The sequence below is a fragment of the Conger conger genome, chromosome 8, assembly GCF_963514075.1.
Source record: "Conger conger chromosome 8, fConCon1.1, whole genome shotgun sequence".
Lineage (NCBI taxonomy): Eukaryota > Metazoa > Chordata > Actinopteri > Anguilliformes > Congridae > Conger > Conger conger.
The window spans coordinates 53,192,499-53,213,016 of NC_083767.1; the positions used below are offsets into that span (position 1 = coordinate 53,192,499).

A 20,518-nucleotide genomic window follows, 5' to 3' on the forward strand; every position below is an offset into this window, starting at 1 on the left:
ACAACATTGCTTAAATCAAACCGCTCAAATGAGGGAACGGAATATTAATTTTTGTACCAACGAAGCTACGATTCAGAAACATAAATTACACCCCGTTAAGAATACCATTACGTTATTCACGTACAGTACCTGCGTAATGTGCGTTGGATTTAGTTGCTGGACGCAATTTGAAAGTGTGGGTGGCTGGTGGGTGGTAACCTTGTGGGTGTAACAGAAATCTTATCTGTACCGTAACTAGACCATGCCCTGTTTGGTAAAAAAAAATGTATATATATATATTTTGTTAGAGGCCGTGCTTTTAAAACAATTAAAAACTTTTCAAGAAGTCGTTTGTGCATTTGGATACAATTGTTAAACACATAGGATATTTAAATATTACTTACTGTTTTTTAAAGTGATATTAACATATAGAGATTGCGCTTATATAATTTTGAAAGGAAAAAAAAGCAGGTTCCCTTAGTTAAAATGGAAAAAAATACACTATCCTTTATTTTTTCACAACAAAATCCAATGTGGCCTCCTGAACAAACAAAAGTCCTTTAGTTGGTATAGTGCCTGCTCATGCAACTGAAAGGATACAAAACACGATATGTCAAAAAGCATTAATTAATTTACCAAGAATCATTAACAGTGAGTAAAACCTCAGAACATGTTACTTCATCAAACAAACACAATAAATGGTTCCATCCTGCACAGGAGTCTGCTAGTTGCAAAATAAATCAACCAAAGAACCAAAACTCAAGAGTGTTATTACATGGATCAACTCCAGCCTCAGTAAATCTTTGTTTCTATGACGCTGCCATGTTGTTGTGCACAGACTTGCAAGAATCATCTTGTTCCTCTTCTCAGCCTTTTGAATGGAATGTCTATTTGACTGCAGTCAAGCAAGTTCACGGTGTTAAATATCAAACTTCTCTTCACATATGAAATGCCCATTCTCTTCATAGTCATCACGAGTGACCACCATCTCATCAAAGTCAGGGTTTTCTGAAAGCAGTTTTCCTCCCTCCCAGGGATAGCAGATGGGACTAAGGAAAGAGAGAAGAGAGACACTTCCATTCAGAACAAAATTAATCCATACAGCTCTGGATTAATAGGGAGTGCTATGAATTTGCCCTTGGGTGAAAACGGGCAGTAGAATGGGTGGGTAGAGAGAACAGACTGCACCTCAATAATTACACACCAAGTATAAACAGCACTTGGCTTACAGGAGATCTGAACACATAGATAAAGTGCATGTTGGCTGGATGTCCTTTATGATACTGTTCCAAATTTGGATTCCTCCGATGTTCAAGATTTTCATGCTGTTGCAACTGACGACCTTGATGTGTTCACTTACTTGTGTGGCAGCACCACAGATACATCAAAGTCGGTTGGAGTGAGAGAGCGGACGTCTTTGTACACTCGATCCCTGAAGCCTGGGAAGAGGGTGTTCCCCCCTGTGAGGACAATGTTCTTGAAGAAATGGGGCTGCATCTCTGAAAAAAAAAAAAAAAAAAAAAAAAGTAATCATATTAAAAACAGCACTGAATTGACCAATCACAAGCTACGCCATCTGTTCTGGACCCAAGAGACTACTCTGCAAAATTATAGGTCACCAGTATTTAAAACTACGATATGTACAATTTCAAATATGCTTATAAATATGTTAAATATTTTTTAACATACAAACATTTTAGATATATCTCAGAATTAAACCTAATACAAACCATGCTGTTAAACTAATATTTTGTCACCCAACATCTTGCAGAAGATCAGCATTCTGAGAGAACAGTACAGAAAATCCCCCATTTATACTGCAGTACTTTCAAAATAAATCTTAAATAAATGTTATTTTTATAATGATTCCAAAACAGCTTTTGAATCTGCTTCTTTTCATCATTGCCAAACAGGCAAAGAAAGGCCATCTGAATCCTAGGAAACAGGTCTGTCCTGATAACTGCCATATCAGACAGACCAGGGAAGTGACCGTTTAGGAGTGCGGCCGTCTCCTACCCTCGGGCAGGTTGTTGACAGAGTTGACCAGCGCCTCTGGAATGCCCATCTCCTGAATGCCAATGTCCGAGGGATGGAAAAGCATCTCTGGAACAGCGAACCTCTCGTTGGTCAGCCGTAAAATCTGCTCCCCACCCTTATACTTTCCTGTGAAGTTCATCTCTTCACGAGGCTAGAGTCAAACACACATAACCCGAACCAGTCAGTCCACAGGAGGTTGAACTCTTTCTATGATAATGAAAGCACAGTTCTCCCTACCTGGAAATAGCAGATCTAAATCAGTCAACTGGTACAACTACATTGTTAGCTAGAAATGTCTCAATTAAATACACAATAACATATAATATATTCAGATAAACATGAAGGTATAACAAGTCAATGGATTTTTGTCTTTTGGCAGCAGATATGACAAAATATAGTTTCACAATTTCACATAAACAATGCAAAACAGTCCTCATATCAAACATATCCCCACATCGTGCAATAACTCCTGCATACCAGCATTTCTAATTTCTGAATTAATCAAATTATTCAAATTTTTAAATTGCATCAGCCTCCATGCTCATTTTAATCTTTACCAGTTTAACTAACCATTTAGGTATTCACCTCCCCTCTGATCAATTTGAGATGGGTTATGGCAGTTTACTCTTCCAAGCAACAGTTTCCATTTCAGTTGTAAAAACCTGATTTTGCAGCTTACTTTAGTAGATGACATATATTAAACACTGATTGTTGTTAAACCTAGGTGTTAATTCAAGAAAAGTTGGTTACAAAATGGAGTACCCTGTACAGTGGGCTCCAGAGTTATTAGCACCCTTGATGAATATGCACAAAAATAGTTATTGACATAATTTTTATTTTTGAACATTATTTTTGAGCAAAGTAGTGTGCTTTATTTATCAATAAAAGTCTTACATTTAAATCCTCAACAAACAGGTTCCACAATTATTGGCACCCCTCGTTTAATACTTTATGCAAACACCCCTGGCAAAGATGACAGCCATGAGTCTTTTCCTGTACTTTGTGATAAGATTAAAGAACACATTTGGAGGGATTTTTGACCATTCTTCCATGCAATAATGTTGGCACCGGTGATTTTCAGAAACATTGCCATGAGTAAATGTATTGAAATAAAAGTGTATAGATTTCCTGTATGTTTCAGAATAAAATATAGATTATTATATGCAGCCTTTTTTCTTCATTGTTATTAAGGGTGTCAATAATGCCCACCACCAAAATCGTTATTATTAAATCATTATTTCCAATGTTCAATATATAGGAGACTGGTTATTTTATTCCTTCAGTCGACAAGTGTATTTAAAAAGAATATTGCATTCTGTACCTTATATTTTTTATATAACCTAATACAAGAACAATGGCATCATCTGAATCACATAACTGAATGACCTGATGCTATTCAGAGGTCTGAAGAAACACAGAGAAGATACTGAACATTCTTACTTTGCAGAAACCCTTTTTGATAGCACTGAAGTCTGGCAGGACATAGTCCCTCATCACCGTGTTGTCCTCTCCTTTTAACCTATGGGATAAACAGGTACACTGTAGTATTACTTCTGCATTCGTTACTTTCACTCGGATGGAATAGTTGCATGAATAGTGAACTCCCTTCCAGAAACTCACTGAGCAATTTCCATGTCCTTGTAGAAGTCCAGGGATGCATAGCACACATCTTCTTTCACCTGATTGAGCACATGCGTCTCATCCATAACATGTAGCTGTCTGCCATAGAACATCAAAATGACAATACAGTCAATGACAATACTCTATAGTGTATTAGAAGGCTGTTAGCATTATCAATTACAAATGTGAGTAAAACTATGTCAATTCTTTAGGAACCCAGAAGGCAAAATATCAAAGGAATATTGACTATACCATTTATGTATAAATGGCAGAAGCAAGTAATGCATTACAACTCAAGTCGCGACCTGATGAAGTTTTAAACCAGCTCAATAAAGCTATTTTAACTTAATTCCTTCCTCCCCGAGAGTGCCTTGAACCTAACTGAAGTAAGCCCAGTTCCACTTTCACTATGCCACGGGACCCTTCTTTGTTTTAACCTGTATTCTCAGAGAGAGTTTGAGGTCAGGGATCAAGCAGCTATTGATGAGATGCAGAAACTTCTGAAATGCATCTGTATTCTTTACATAAGATCATTACTTTATTTCTGGTATCGGTGTTCAGACATACAGCAAGATACAAATGGCAAAGCTACAAACAGTAAGCTCAGACTTAGTTGCATCATTACCTGTATGAAATCATCTCCTTGAAATGATTGGTCAGCAACTTCCCACCTACATTCACCCTACAAGACAAAAATGTGCATTATACAGTCAACAAACGACAATGCAGTCCAAGGGTAGTGTCTACTCGCCCCATAGTCCGGAAAAGTACATTTACATTTTACATTTTAGTCATTTGGCAGACGCTTTTAATCCAAAGCGACTTACAAGTGCATAGGTTCTACCATAAGTCAGAGCATCACATCCAGAAACTAGCAAAATACACAGGAAATGCTGTTCTAAACATAGTTGTAATCAGAATTTTTTATTTATTTTTTTTTTTTTATTTTTTTTTTTGGGGGGGGGGGGTTAGACAAGGATAGGGATATCACAAAGGAGGGGCAGGGGAAATCAGGAGGGAGGACTAAGGTAGAGTTTGAAAAGGTGGGTTTTGAGTCTGCGTCGAAATAGGAGGAGGGATTCTGCTGTTCTGACAGTGGTAGGCAGGTCATTCCACCACTGAGGAACCAGAACGGAAAACAGGCGTGAACGTGCAGCTCGACCGCCAGGTGCACGTAAAGAGGGAACCGTAAGGCGACCAGAGCTGGCACACCGGAGTGGTCTAGCTGGGGAGTAGGGAGTGATCAGGGATTGTATGTAAGGTGGGGCAGTCCCCTTAGCAGCCTGAAATGCCAACACTAGGGCCTTGAAACGGATGCGTGCGGCAATGGGAAGCCAGTGGAGGCCAATGAGAAGCGGGGTGACATGAGCCGACCTGGGCTGATTGGTGATCAGGCGGGCTGCAGCATTCTGGACCAGCTGGAGGGGCTTGATGGAACACGCTGGGAGACCGGCTAGGAGGGAGTTACAGTAATCCAGGCGGGAAATGACGAGCGCCTGGACTAGGAGCTGGGTGGCTTTCTCAGTCAGGAGATGACGGATACGGCGTATATTATACAGAAAGAACCTGCAGGTTCTGGCAGTGGAGGATACTTGTGGAGCCAGGGTGAGGCAGTTATCAAGAGTCACCCCAAGATTCTTTGCTGTACGGGAGGAGGAAACTACAAAGTCCTCAACAGTCAATGAGAGGTCGATTGACGGAGAGGACTTAGCAGGGATGTAGAGCAGCTCAGTTTTGGCAAGGTTGAGCTTCAGGTGATGGGAAGTCATCCACGCAGAGATATCAGCCAAGCAGGCAGAGATCCGTGTGGTGATTTGGGTGTCGGGGGGGAAGGAAATGAAGAGTTGGGTGTCATCAGCGTAGGAGTGATAAGAAAAGCCGTGGGAAGAGATAACAGAACCAAGAGACATGGTGTATAGCGAGAAGAGGAGAGGCCCAAGAACCGAGCCCTGCGGGACTCCAGTTCGTAGGGGTTGAGGGTCGGAGACTGCGCCCCTCCAAGTCACCTGGTAGGAGCGACCAGAGAGGTAGGAGGAAAACCAAGCGAGTGCAGAACCTGTGACACCCATCCCAGACAGCGATGAGAGCAGAATCTCATGGTTGACTGTATCGAAGGCGGCTGACAGGTCGAGGAAGATGAGGACAGAGGAGAGGGATTTTGCTTTAGCAGAGTAAAGTGCCTCAGTGACCGCGAGCAGGGCGGTTTCAGTGGAGTGGCCACTCTTGAAGCCAGACTGGTTGGGGTCATGGAGATTGTTGTGGAGAAGATAAGTGGACAGTTGGGAGCAGACCGCCCGTTCCAGGGTTTTAGCGAGAAAGGGAAGAAGAGAGACAGGCCGGTAGTTGTTCAGGGCAGAGGGGTCAAGAGTAGGTTTTTTGAGGAGGGGAGTGACTCTGGCCCTCTTCAGGGAAGAGGGCATGGTGCCGGAAGAGAGGGAGGTGTTGATTAGAGAGGAGAGAAAAGGGAGAATGTCCTCAGATATAGATTGTAGGAGGGGAGAGGGGATGGGGTCAAGAGGACAGGTGGTTGGGCGGTGAGAAGTAAGGAGTTTCAGTGTGTCAGCGTCAGAGAGGGGAGAAAAGGAGGTTAGGGAGTTGGGGAGGGTAGGAGGGTCAGCAGGGGTGGAGGGTTGGGAGAAGGAATTGCGAATAGCATCGACCGTCTTTTCAAAGAAGGAGACGAAGTCATCAGGTGTGAGTGATGAGGGGGGTGGGGGGGTAGGGGGGGCCAGAAGAGAGGAGAAAGTTGAAAACAGTTTGCGGGGATTAGAGGCGGCCTCATTAATTTTCGAGTGAAAGAAGGAAGATTTAGCTAGAGAGACAGAGGAATGGAAAGATGATAAGAGGGCATGGAAGGAAGCCATATCACTGGGGAGACAGGACCTTTTCCATTTTCTCTCCGCCGCCCGCAGTTCGGTTCGGACAGCTCGTAGAGCATCAGAAAGCCAAGGACTGGGGGGGGAGGCCCGAGCTAGTTTGGTGGTGAGGGGACACAGAGAGTCAAAGGAAGATGAGAGGGAGGACATGAGAGTTGTAGCCGCATCATCGGGAGACAGTCGAGAGAAAGACTCCGCAGATGGTAGGGAGGAGAGGATTGTAGATGAGAGGGTGGAGGAAGACAGGTGGCGTAGGTTCCGTCGACAGGTGACAGTGGATGGTGGGAGAGATGGATGGGTGTTAGAGGAGAGTGGAAGAGAGAAAGAGATGAAGGAGTGGTCAGATATATGGAGTGGTGTTACAGAGAGGTTGGTTGTTGTGCAGCTCCTTGTGAAGATGAGGTCAAGAAGGTTGCCTGCTTTGTGGGTGGGAGGGGAAAGAGTGAGGGTAAGGTCAAAAGAAGAGAGGAGGGAGAGAAAGGTAGACTGGGTGGACTCTGAGTTGAGGTTGAAGTCACCCAGGAGGATCAGGGGGGTGTCATTGACAGGTGAGGAGTTGAGGAGGATGTCCATCTCATCCAAAAAGTTTCCCAGAGGACCCGGGGGGCGATAAACAACAATAACAAACAGTTTGCACGGCAGAGTAACAGAAACCGCATGAAATTCAAAAGAGGAGAAGGAGAGGGATGAGAAGACACTAGATCTCCATGAGGATGAGATTAGGAGACCTGTGCCACCTCCTCTGCCAGAGGATCTGGGTGTGTGGGAAAAAGAGAAGGCAGAGGAAAGGGCAGCCGGGGTGGCCGTGTTCTCTGGTGAGAGCCACGTTTCAGTTAAAGCAAGAAAGTCAAGGTTGAGGTGGGAGGCATAGGCAGATATGAAGTCTGCTTTCTGGACGGCGGACTGGCAGTTCCAGAGGCCACCAGCCACACAGAGATCAATACCAGGGGATCTGGGAGGGAAGATGAGGTTAGAGATATTCTGCCCATGTTGGCGGGAGGCGAACCTCCTACCTGACTGGGACCTGGGGAGAGGAGAGAGGACAGGGATGGGAAGGAAACACATGGAGGGAACTAGGGAGGACAAGGGGAATACTACACAGTGGAATGAGGGCAGGCAGCAAAAACAAAATCAAACATCAGGCTCTCAGACAGCCTCGATGGACACCCGTAGATAGACACCCCTGACTTTGTACACCTGCGACTTTGTACGCCGAGGCAAGTAGCCGAGGCTGCCGCACACAGCTGCCGCTGGTGCGCTACACAACTGCTTAAACAACACTGACGCCGAATACAGAAAATGCAACCAACCCACTGCAGAACAATAATGCACACTGAAGTGAGTTCAGGTGTGCCAGTACTAATAGCCTGAGCAGGGTGCAAAGTATTGGCTCCTCCTACAACAAAAGCTGTGGCCTGCCAGCCAGTAAAACAATAGCCTAACTTAATAGCCTAGCTTACCTGAGAGAAACAAACACCTAACCCAGTTTCACTGAATCTAAATAAACACCACTTGTAATAGCTAACAAACAAACAAGTACACAACAGAACACTATAATGACAACTAAACTGAATTTAGAATCAGCAAGCAAACAAATAATACTTAACTAATCCAGGAGAAAATGCAACCAACCCACTGCAGAACAATAATGCACACTATTGGTAAAGTATTGTTAAACAGTATTGGTAAACAGTAGTAACCTGCATATTCCATCTTTCATTTTCTTTCCCCTGCAGTAGGGGACGATGTGAGTGAAAGAGAATCCACTGTCCACCACGATGCAACAGAGCTCGGAGCTGTTTTCCTGGAAGTATCTGTGTGCACTCAGGGAGCCAGCTGAAATGCAGAGCAAATCCAGACTATATTAAAACAATAGTTAAACATACTATCAATAAAACAATTGATAGTATCTATCTCTACTTGTTGCCTAAGCCTTTATGCATACACATAAAAGTGAATCTAAATAACAATGGAATAATGGAAATTATTTAGTTACATGGGAATCTTGATGCAGAAGCATGGTTGCAATGCACTCAATCCATCATAAAATACAGTACACAACTGCAAAAAAGAAGTGAGAATCATAGCTCCAGTCTAAGGAAAAGTATCCACTCATCTAGAGCACCAGGGCTCCTATCAACACATAACCAAATGCTTTACCAAGCACTTGCATCCATTTATTATGCAGAACCCACCATTTATTCGGAGAGCGGCTTGAAACTGGTACTCTTCAAACAAGATCTCATTCATGGACTCCTGAATAGAGCTGAAGTTAAAGTAGGGTTCTGTAATCACTATACTGGTGTCTGCAAAATCCACCTGAAAGCAGTAAACACTTGATCAATGATTGACAAATACAGTGTATACAGCACAAGTGAAAAGCATTTTGTTGTAAACAAATATAGATAGGCACTCTCTCTTCACCTTGAACATTTCTTTTCCAAATAGATGATCCCACACCTTCCGCTGCACATCCCAATTCACCAGGTAGCCCTGAAACATCACACGTGCACATTAAAACACTGCACAATACACACCAGTGTATAGAAATCACTGATAATGTACGCTAAGAAACACGTGTCCTATGTTTTCTGACAACAGGTGGAAATCTTATATGCACAAATGAAATGGGTGATTGTGTATACTAAGTGAAGCGTGTATACTACGTGGTTGTAATGTATTATTATTATTATTGTAATGATATATTATAGATTATCTCTTTAAGGCCTTACCTTCTGAAAAGGCAGAATATAGAACAGCCCAGATGGATCCTTTATTTCGTCTAACTGATTGGCAGTGAACGTCTTCAGTCTCGAGGTTTTTGAACGAAATTGACAATTCGGGATAACGCTGCAACAGAAGGATTTAGTGATTAAGCAGGCTACTCGCCAGCAACGATACAATCAACCCTATTAAGCAAAAAAATGGCCAGTGAGTATTGCGATATTTTTCTACCAAACTATCCTTCGAAGGGTGCACCAAAAATATTGAAAACATGAAGTCAGTAAACAGTTTGCATTGAACTCAACTGTCTAGCGAGATTTTCGCTAACTCAATCTTAGCCTGATGTAACGTTTAAGTTGGCTATTAATCGATAATACTTTGATCGGTTTGCTACATAGCTAGCAGATCTAACGAGGTTTTTTATGATGGTTATGCGAAAAACTGAAGTTCGGCTTGATCTGACAACGGTAAGATAGCTATGTTTGAAGTAAATGTTATGTTACGCCAGTCAAAATAGACTTACCTGACTTTTTCATGACTGTATCCAATTTTGGCCGTATAGGCTCCATTATCAAGAACTAGCGTTGTCATTACTAGTGATATAGCAGTTTATTTACAGCAATCGAGACGATACAAGCATATTCTCCTCAAACGTATTCTGTGTTTAATTCGCAAGAATCGCGTGTTGTGATATTGTGCTTTCGTTTTCTTGTCCGTGCTGCCACAGCAGTGCTGTGATATTGGTTCCAGCCTCTGAAAAGGTTGAGGAAGCTGAAGGATGGAAAGCTCAGCTTGTTACAGTTGCAGTTACATTACATCAACGTCACAATCCTCGAGACAGTTCGTTACAAAAACATGACAAAATGAAAACATTATTGCTATATTATAGGCTGCATTTATTACGTATACATTCGTTCCACGTATAAATAGCCTACATTTCTCACATTAAGTTCGCCAAGAAACACTGCAATTTATTTTTGCATTAACCCCACTTTAAGTTAATGTATTTTGGTTAAGCATGGTCGAACTCTATGTCATGTTACATAGTTTTATTTTTTGCGCGTGTAAAAAGATGTGTAAGGAGAACTTAAGTTGAAAATGAAAGGACCCTGCTATTAGACAGACAGTGGTCTGCTGGGTGCCTTAATACATTCAAAATAAAGCCCAGAATGCATTAATTCTGTAAAGGACACGTTAACACGTTTAAGTCTCAATACCCTTCGCTTTGCTATTTGAGGAATGCTCCAAGCTAGCAAGCAAGCAAATGCTGTTTGCCATTTTTCCCAATATGTTGTCAGAATAAAATTCAGCACGCTAAGTAGTTTTCTAGATCGCAAACAATAATGCCTGAAAATTAAACCACAACAGACTTTTTAATGTTATCCAATATTTTATTTCGTCATATCCGTAAACAAAGAAACCCATGTGTATTGGAACGTACCATCGTTAGTACTGGAGCGGGGACAGAACTGCCCAAATCTTCATGGCAAATTTACTCATCAATATCTAACTTGGATGTAAAGGTTTTTCCAATGCTGATAGATGTTGTATATACCCAGTTAATACCCTATTTGTGCAGTATCCTTTACATATATATTATTCTTGAATCACTAAAATACAAGGCAAATGGTTTACCCCAGTTGTAAGCAATACTGCTAACCAGCTGGTAGCTTGAGACCTTTAAAAAAGCTTAAGGTAGGAAAAGCTGGAGAGCAATTGGACTACAGTTCTGATCATACGAGACGAAAACAATTTAATTGATTGTCATAGTCTCCTTTCGGGAGACTTCATAAAGGTAATACATATGGTTTTTGGATGTTTTAAATTCTACACGAATTATTTAGCTACTTTCTAAGGACTGAACATGTTTTGCTAGATTGTCTTGCTCACCAAATAGCTACAGTAGCGAAGACATATTTATTTTACCTCACTAGCTAACCTTCTTGCTGGCTATATTTCTGACTAACTTATACTTGGGAGGCTGCGGCATTTAATGTGTTGTTTAGCTAAGTCAGTTCGTTATGTGTAATGGTTAGCTGTATGACATTGGCTATTGTTTTAAAAAACAAGTTTTTGTTTGTTTTGTTTTTTTCCGCTTGTTGTAAACTACCTAGTATGGTACGCTGTTGGGGTTTTCTGGTTTCCTTGGAAATGTGGAAAAGTAACAAGCTGAGGACTAAGCTTTATAAACATGATAATGTCGTATACGTACAGTAGCCCAATAAAAATTGATATAGAGCACCAGATAATGTACATTTGTTTGGTTCAGACTTTTAGTGACTGTTTACGTCAGCATGTACATTTGTTATATACAGTTAACGAAAATATACTCGTAGTTTGTTTTAATAGAGGCGTTTTTACGAGTCAGTAAGTAGTCGCCCGAGACTGCAACATCTATTGTTTCAACTGTTTTGTCGTTGGCATGCGTCGAGCTCGCTCTTGTTTTGTAGCCAGCGCTTGGATCACGTGTACTAAACGGTGACTTCTGTGTGTGTGTGTGTGTGTGTGTGTGTGTGTGCGCGCGCGCGCGTCCGTGCTGCAGCTGAGACTGTACTATCTGTTCTTATGTTTAGCTAGCCTTCTATGGCTGAACGACAGAGAGCCCACAGCCAATGCGAAGAGAGTTGCTATGCTTAGCGCTTTTGCTGACGGTTTCTGTTTGTGCTCCAGTGATCAGTCTCGGCGGTTATCGGTTGATGGCTTTTTCTGCAGGGAAGCAGCCGTCCTTTTATCTTAGAGGGCTGCAAACATGGGTGGCGCTCGCGAGTAATGTCCTTGAAGTCTATAGCAAACCCCCCCCCCCATTTCATTCGCTTACACAGGCACTTAAAATTACTGCAATATTTTTGTAGTGCAGTTACTTACATCAACGACGAGGAAAATTTGAACGAGCTGACTACGGTTTTCTGCTGGTGGTCATAACGCAGTTTTTCTAATTATGCTAAATCTTTCTTCTAGGCACCAAGGTTTTTGTTTATGTTGCATTTATGGTATGTCACCGTAATCGAATTTCCGGAAAAACATTATGACTTTTAGGTCTCCTTGGTCTGACCTACTTTGAACTGTACTGTCCCCACACACCACTTCATCATTTGGGAAATTTGATGACATTTTCTACCAGCAGTGGGATCTCTTTTGATTTAAGTGGAGATCTGAGGATCTGGAAGAGCTTCTCTGTGGATAAGAGGGTCTTCAAATGAACACACAGCAGTAATCTTCAAGGTGCAATAGACCAGTACTGGAATTAAACTGTCTAGAATTAGAATTAGAATTGATAATAGATAATCAGGCACTGCCCAAGGCGCACAAAGTACTGCATAATTAAGCAAAGTCATTGTTTTAATGCATAACAGTGCAGTGGAACTTTTTTTTTGTTTTATTCGATTCTAGTTTTTTTACACATTTATGGCTCTCTATTGACATTCCTTTTGAAACATGCAGTAGCAAGTTTGATGTAAGAGAATGCTTCTTGTTTCAAGGCTTCGATCACAGGCTGTTTGCTCATAGATACTGTGTGTGTAACCTGATACATTGACCTTTCAGCTGCCTGGAGTAACTGAATATATGCCAGAGATGGACTTTTTCCAAATGAACTGTGATGCTGTGTCCATCTGTCACTCATGTTAAATGTCCAAGTCACATTTTAAATCAGTCAGTCTCTAGCTGTGTTCTTGCTGTAACAAGGTGTTAAAAGGGATTTTTGGCCAAAACAAATAGGTTTTTAGTTATTTCTGATTATTTGTATATGTAAAGTATTTGACGTATGGTCCCAGACTTAACATCAGATTTTACTGCCTTGGCTGAACTGCAACAATATAAACATCCAGCTGTTGCCATGGTCACTGCTTTACCAGCTGTTGTATGTGTCCTTGTGATGGCTTCTTAGCAATGGAAAACTAAATGCCATACAAAAACCAGTGTTTACCAGTGAATGAGCAGCCAAACAGGGTTTTTTAAATATTATTTTTCCTATAATGTTTCCCTCTCTCCATGTAAAATGATCATGTTATCATCATGATTTCTGTGAATTTAATTGTGCCGCTTTACATTTTTATTTCTTCCTGTAGCTTGTTAAACATGCAGGGTCAATTGCAGTTTGTTTAGCTGGAGTTCAAACCGCAGGTTTAAGCCTTTCTGCATTTCAACTGGAATAGCTAAATCTTAATCCACAGCTTTGGATATCTGATCCAGTTGGTATGCAGTTCTGCAGCCGAGAGGTTTAAACCTGAGGTTTTTAAGCCCTAGCTAAACACACTGCAACTGCCCTGTAATTTACATTGAAATCTGGCAACCGAGATTTATGATTAACACATCTTGTTAATGAAAACCCATGACTGCTGGTTGGTCCAAAATAATTGTAGTATTTTTTGTTTGTTTTTTCTTCATGTATGAGGCTATAAAATCCTGCTTTGCAAAAACCGGATGGTGTTTGTGTAATTAGGACCAGTGCATACCTCAGGGGAACATGGTTTGGCTAAAAGTTGCAGTATGGAGGCCACATTTGCACAATTGCAAATCAAGAGCTAGAAACTTGCTGTATGTTTGTCCCTTGCCACAACACTTTTTCTGTATTGGATTATTATAAAACAAATATTCTATTATATTATTAAAATCATATTTGTAAAAAAAAGAAGAAAAAAAAGAAGCAATTTTGTATACAGCTAAGCCAAATTGACAACTTAATGTAGATCAATTTAAGTGGATTAATTAAAATCAGATTATTTGTGGGAGAAACAACAAAGGTGCCTCAAGTAATCTATTTCAGCACCTCCATATGATATGCAATTGCGACCATACAGTTTCACTGCATAGCTTATGCTTTACTGTTCCTAATTGTGTTATTTCCTATTCTGGATTACATGTCTGTATATATCACTGTTCAGAATATATGATCATGTGATGTACATGAAGATTGTTGATTTGCTGAATAAATCTGTCTCTCCAGCTGGTTAACCACAATGCCTCTGAACAATGAACGCCCGACCTCCACTTCTACCAGGAAAAGTGAGGATCAGAGCAGTGACACGGAGTCATCCGACCGGTGTGACAGCGTGACCTCCAGTGACTTCGAGTGCTCTCGTCAGAGTTTCACCAGCGACTCCTCCAGCAAGCCCAGCTCCCCCTCCAGTGAGTCTTTATCCATATCTTCTCTCACCCTCTGTCTGTCTCTCTCTCCCTCGCTCAATGCTTGCATTCTGGGTCATTCCATGTCAATTAAAAGTCTGATTGGTTATATCGGTTCCATGGTTCTCTTTTTTTTTTTAAGGCCAATTCAGCCTTACAAATCTCATTAAAATCCGTGACCATGCAGTCCAAAAGTGTGTTGACATGGAACGACCCTTCTCTTTGATCACACATGGGGCCCCTCTTTTTAAATTCAAGTGCAGAAACTTTAATTCAGCTTACATGTGATTTTTGTGTATGCTTCTGCCTCTTTTCAGCAAGCCCTCCAAAAACTATAACACTTGATGAGGTCATGACCTCTGCCCGGGACCTGTCAAACTTGAGTTTGGCTCATGAGATCATCATGAACCCAAACTTTAAGGTAGCGCAACCAGACCTACCGCAGAACAGGTACTGCTGAATATTTCTGCCATGGTGGCCTTTCAACATAATCAGCTGCATATTTAGTTTTTGTTTTAGTGTGTCTCCATTACAATGTGATTGATTTATTTATTTATTTTTCTCTTGGTTTATATATTTTATATCAGTGCTCACAAAGTATCAATGATGACTGTTTTACCCTTCTAGTTTAGAGAAAAGGGTGAAGGACATTGTGCACAAGGCATTCTGGGATCGGTTGGCGTCAGAATTGAATGATGACCCTCCGGAGTATGAACATGCCCTTAAACTTCTGGAGGAGATCAGAGAGGTGACCTCTCCCCTACGTGTCATTAAATTAATCTCCATTCTTCTGCTCAATGGAAAATGATATTCATGGCAATCTTGTGTGTACATTCTGTGTACAGTCTAGGGAAGTTTGTCATTTGTTAATGTATGAACCCATTAATGTATAAGCTTTGATTGCACGTGACATTCCTCAGCAGGAGGGACAGGACATGGGAGAGAATACATTCTAATCAAACTGTGGTCTGTTGAAGATCCTGTTCTCGTTCCTGAATCCCGGAGCCAACCGCCTCCGGACCCAGATCTCTGAGGTTTTGGACTTGGACCTGATCCGTCAGCAGGCTGACAACGACGCTGTAGACATCCAGGGGATTGCCGAATACATCATCACCGTCATGGGCAAGCTGTGTGCCCCTGTCAGGGATCAAGAGGTCCAAATGCTGAAGAACTCTTCTGCTAACATTGTATCAATGTTTAAGTAAGTCAGGATGTAAGATAAGTATTCATGTTAAAATGTGGCTATGTGGGTGTCTCGGTGGCGTAGCTTGTAGAGCACTGATCGCATGCTCATTGCGAGCCGCGACGTCAGCGGTTTGAATCCGACCGTCTGACATTTGTTGCATGTCTTCCTCTCTCTCGCTCCCATTCTTCCTGTCTCTCTATACTATATACTGTCCAATAAAGCTGAAAAAGGCCTAAAAAATATCTTTAAAAAAATAAATAAAAAATGTGGCTATGTTATCGGTGTTCCACATTCGGTTTTACATGCTGAAAATAGCTGATAGATAAAAGGACAGTGCCACTAAGTCTAAAATAGAACTGAAATCCAGTGGGATGCTTCAATTCTGTGTTCCCATTGACATTCCAGGTTAAGGTAGCAATGGATACATTAGTCCATAGAAGCATACAAGCTTTTATAGTACTTTTATAGTACTTTTTTTCATAAATCTGCATAAGACATCACCATGTTTGTGTGGGGTGTACAAACAGTGTGGCATTGTGTTTGTGACCTCATCTCTGGGTCTGAGTGCACGTGTCAGCCTGCATGTCCAATGCCATCATTGTGTTGGCAGGGAGATTTTCCGAGTCCTGGACCTGATGAAGATGGACATGGTGAATTTCACTCTTCAGACCTTCAGGCCAGAGTTACAGAGACAGTCTGTGGAGTACGAAAGAGCCAAGTTCCAAAGCATCGTGGAGAAGGTTCCCAGTAAGTAGTTTCCATACTGTTTGCCACAACTAAAATACGTTTCAAGTTGTTTCACATGGGTGTTTGTTAATGTTTTTCATTAAATAAATGAAATTATATATTTTTCTAAAATTCTGTGTTACATTTTGTCTAAAGATCTGAAAGCATTCAGTGTGACAAATGCAATAATGAGGGAAATCGGGAAAGCGGCAAATACTTTTCACAACACTGTTGCTTAACTATGTTGCTGTAAGCATTTCCAGTGTAAGATACAGGTGGTTAGAACAGGGCAGACTGCATGAGAGAACCTGCTTAGTTTCCACTCCTTTGAGATTGTTCTTACAGAGCTGACCTGTTTGAGCATGCACATTACATACTTTAGTTGATAATAAATTAAGTGTAATAATGTCATATAGTTGTCCACTATATTTGAAACCCAAAAATGAGTGGACACTTAAGAACAAATTGACAGTTGTAATAAGAAACATTATCAAACATGCAGTGTAAAGGAATATTTGGGTGTGCGACATGGCTCATATAGTGGTTTGCTCTTCCTTTAACTCCAGCTGCACTGGACCACACCAAAGACTGGATCAAAGTGTGTCTGGAGGAGCTCCTGCTCTCCGTTCCTTTCAGCGCTGACAAGAACATCCGAGCCCTGCCCAGCCCCGTGCTGGTGCTCAACAGGGCCTACATTAAGCTCCTCTCCTGGGACTACCAGGAGCACCCCCTCCCTGAGGTGAGCCATGCCAGTCTCCTGGGTGCAAAGGACATGAATGTGACCTGGCCCACTGAGCGTTTCTGAGAATGTGATATGTAGAGGATGTCCAAACTGCATTAGTGTCCTTCTTGCAATAGTGTTGTAACTTGTGCGCGTGTGTGACGCAGACTCTGATGACCGATGAGCTGCGCCTAAGGGAGCTACAGAGGGGTCTGCAGCTGCTCCAGACGGTGGCGGCCATCTTGTTGATGGTGCACAGTGCGGTGGGCGGCCCCCTCTCTGGTCTTCCTGCGCTGACCGAGCGGCTGAAGAAGATGAGCAGCGTGCTGCTGGAGGGCATGCACAGCCAGTGGGTTTAACTGCCACCTCAGACTTTCACCACTGCCCCCTCAGACTTTCACCACTGCCCCCTCAGACGTTCACCACTGCCCCCTCAGACTTTCACCACTGCCCCCTCAGACTTTCACCACTGCCCCCTCAGACTTTCACCACTACCCCCTCAGACTTTGACCACTGCCACCTCAGACTTTGACCACTGCCACCTCAGACTTTGACCACTGCCACCTCAGACTTTGACCACTGCCACCTCAGACTTTGACCACTGCCACCTCAGACTTTCACCACTGCCACCTCAGACTTTCACCACTGCCACCTCAGACTTTCACCACTGCTGTTCCTGCTGTGATCTGGGTCACTTGCTTAAAATTACTAAAGTTCTCAAGTCTTAAACTTTAAACTGCTCTTCTATTATTATGGTTGTAAGACTAACACAGGTTAGTCGGCTATATGACATTAGGACTCTTGGCTAAATTGGAAAACTTCTGTAGTACCTATTTACACTCCCCTGCGTTCTGTCTTTCTCTTCATCATTCTTGCTCATCAGGAGCTTCAACCTGCCAGAAGCTCTTGAGGGTGTAAGCGGTCAGATCTGCTCTGAGCTGAACAAGTCCCTTACGGAGCGGAACTACCCCCCCCTTCCTCCTGAGCTGCAGGCCACCCTGAGGGGACAGATCTGCAGCGTCACCCAGGAGGACAACCCTGTCCGCAGCCTGATCGGTGAGGCTCACTGCCGTCCGTGCTCCTTATCCCTCCATCCTCCTCCCCATCCCACTCTTTCCAGTCTACAGCTGCTCATCTTTATCCATCTCTTCTCCTATTGTCTCCCTCCTTATGCTTCAGTCCTTCTTATTCTTCCGCCACTCCACTGTCTGTTCCTCCTCAGTCTTACTTTCACACATTTGGGTATGACTTGCAGTGCACTACTACTTTCTATTAACCAACTGTTTCAATATTCTGTATTCATAGCTAAATGGGACAAGGCCATTGACTGGATTCTATTGAGCCATTTAAAATATTCTGTGTCTATTGCCATTGGAGATAAGAGTATCAATTGATGATATTGTTTTTCATATCTTTAATGCTTACCTGCCTGAATTATAGCTCTGCATGAACACAAGCATTCAGTTCAGCAAGTCGGATTCTGTTCTATGAATAAACGCCTTCTCAGTAGATAAGGCATTTGGGCCGTTGAGAGATTTTTTTTCTATTTTTTAAAATCTATTGTTCATTAGCTTCAGTTGGTGCAGTTGGCATGCAGTGAGGAAACTCGTTGTAAATCGATCTCCCTCCCTTTCTTTCTCCCTCGCCACCCACCCCCATCGGTGTCCTCTGCGTGTCCCGTCTGTACCTTCTGCCATTCCAGAGGAGAGAGTTCAGCTCTATTTCCGGAGCTTTCTGGCCATGCCCAGTTCCCATTTGACTGCACCCCCTACACCTGGCGGCCTGGCTCTGATCCAGCCAGAGCTGGCCTCCCTGGCGGCCAGCTTCGTCAGCATGGTCAACTTCAACAAGCAGGTGTACACCCCCTTCTACATGGGCATCCTGAAGAGTCTGCTCTTCAGCGACTCTCCCCAGAGCCCAACCAAGGAGGCACCTGCTGCCCAGGTCAACTCCCAGTAAATAACCGATGGAAATCGCCGGGTGTGAGTCAGTGTGCTGTAATACGACTGCAGTGCATTCGGGTTGTTGCGTAAAAACATGTCCGACTTGGTGCTCTAAAGAAAAGAAACAGGGAGTCATAAAGAACCTTGTAGCTGTGCTATGTTGGCCTCTAACAACGACAGTTATGTAGATTTGTTTAACATGTTTATTAAATAAAATCATTTGAATACTGCACCCATGACTTGCATAATGAATCATCTATTTTTGTGCAATTGGCAGTTTGATTGCGTCATGTCAAAATGGTTTCAATGGCAGTTTTCAATCTCCTGTTGTTTTGGAGAACATTAACTGAAAACATAAATGCATATTCACAAATTACTATGATTGCTTGGATATATATTAATATTTCCTAAAGGGAAAAGCTATATTTATAGGCATGTACTCCATTTTATAAAACAAGATTTTTAGATTGATTCTATGTTTGTTATAGTATAAAGAGTCATTATTGTTACATACTGGTGTGTGCAATTAAAAAAAAAAAAAGTTCTCATTTACTTATGTGTTGTGTGCCACTTATAATACCAACATTATAACTATTTGCTTGTATTGTCCTGAGTTTTTCCATACAGTGAGCACCATAATTAATTGGACAGTTGTTATTTTGGTTCTGTACTCTAGCATTTGATTTAGAAAGGATACAATGACAATGAGGTTGAAGTGCTGCCAAGTAACCATTAGGTAATTTGATCTACAGCTTTAATTTGTATTTTATATGCATATCATCCAAACTCAAAGTGCTAGAGTACCGAAAAATGTGTCATTGTCCAATGAATTATGGTGCTCAGCTCACTGTATATTGTTAAAAAATCTCATCCTCTGTGCTTTGAAACAACTTGCTGACTGAGATACAATCCTTGTGAAGGACTGGTCTGTAAAGTTGATATGGGAATTGAGAAATTAGCCAGGTTTGGTTTGCATTGGGAATTTTTACAAAAGGTTTATTATTGATTCAAGGTGGTTGTGATCTAATCATCTAACGGCCAGTGAGAAGTTTAATTATTGAGGGAAATGGAACGTAATAAGAATGGAATTATTTCAGTGAGTTTTCCATTAAGAATATTTAAGTGTCATGGGACAAATGTTTAAATGTGCAGTGGAACTGCTCTGTTCATTTATTGTTTTATTCCGGTTTGTGTTGCAAAATATGTAGTGTCCAATTTAATGTTGATGTTTTATAGGTGTAACATTCTTTTAGTTTATCATGCACAAAGTAACCTATACTTTCAAACGTTTTCTAAAGCTGTATTGTACTAACCAATATTGGACAGAAACGTTCACATTTGATTTTCAAGCTGTCTTCACGACAAATGATAGCTTACATTAAAAATGTCTGCGATTTTCTTGTAATGTAGCAATGTTGTGATTGTTGAAATAAACTTGAAGCATCCCATTTCTCTGCTCTTTTGAAAACTTTTTTTAACCACTGAGTAATTTGATCTAAATCTGTATGTCGTCGTTAGCTTTTGTATGTGCATGGGGGATATTTCCATGCTTTGAATTTCTGATGAAAAGGTTTAGCTTTTG

At 41.8% G+C, this 20,518-nt stretch overlaps 2 protein-coding genes across 2 annotated transcripts; one reads left to right on the forward strand and one right to left on the reverse strand.

Moving 5' to 3' along the window:
* Positions 1-460: 460 nt before the first annotated feature.
* On the reverse strand, positions 461-10,579 carry actr6 (actin related protein 6). The gene is made up of 11 exons (XM_061252274.1): positions 9,760-10,579; positions 9,245-9,362; positions 8,937-9,005; positions 8,708-8,831; positions 8,213-8,348; positions 4,262-4,318; positions 3,637-3,735; positions 3,457-3,535; positions 1,996-2,167; positions 1,340-1,478; positions 461-1,028 (listed from the first exon to the last, which is right to left on the reverse strand). Exons 1-11 carry the CDS (start codon positions 9,825-9,827, stop codon positions 899-901), a joined length of 1,191 nt encoding a protein of 396 aa, XP_061108258.1. The 5' UTR covers positions 9,828-10,579; the 3' UTR covers positions 461-898.
* Positions 10,580-10,879: 300 nt separating this feature from the next.
* tcp11l2 (t-complex 11, testis-specific-like 2) lies at positions 10,880-20,384 on the forward strand. Its single transcript, XM_061253192.1, has 10 exons — positions 10,880-11,031; positions 14,182-14,363; positions 14,678-14,810; positions 14,988-15,108; positions 15,338-15,561; positions 16,157-16,293; positions 16,839-17,011; positions 17,161-17,342; positions 17,877-18,049; positions 18,696-20,384. The coding sequence occupies exons 2-10, from the start codon at positions 14,195-14,197 to the stop codon at positions 18,950-18,952; spliced, it is 1,569 nt and encodes a 522-aa protein (XP_061109176.1). The 5' UTR covers positions 10,880-11,031; positions 14,182-14,194; the 3' UTR covers positions 18,953-20,384.
* Positions 20,385-20,518: the final 134 nt, after the last annotated feature.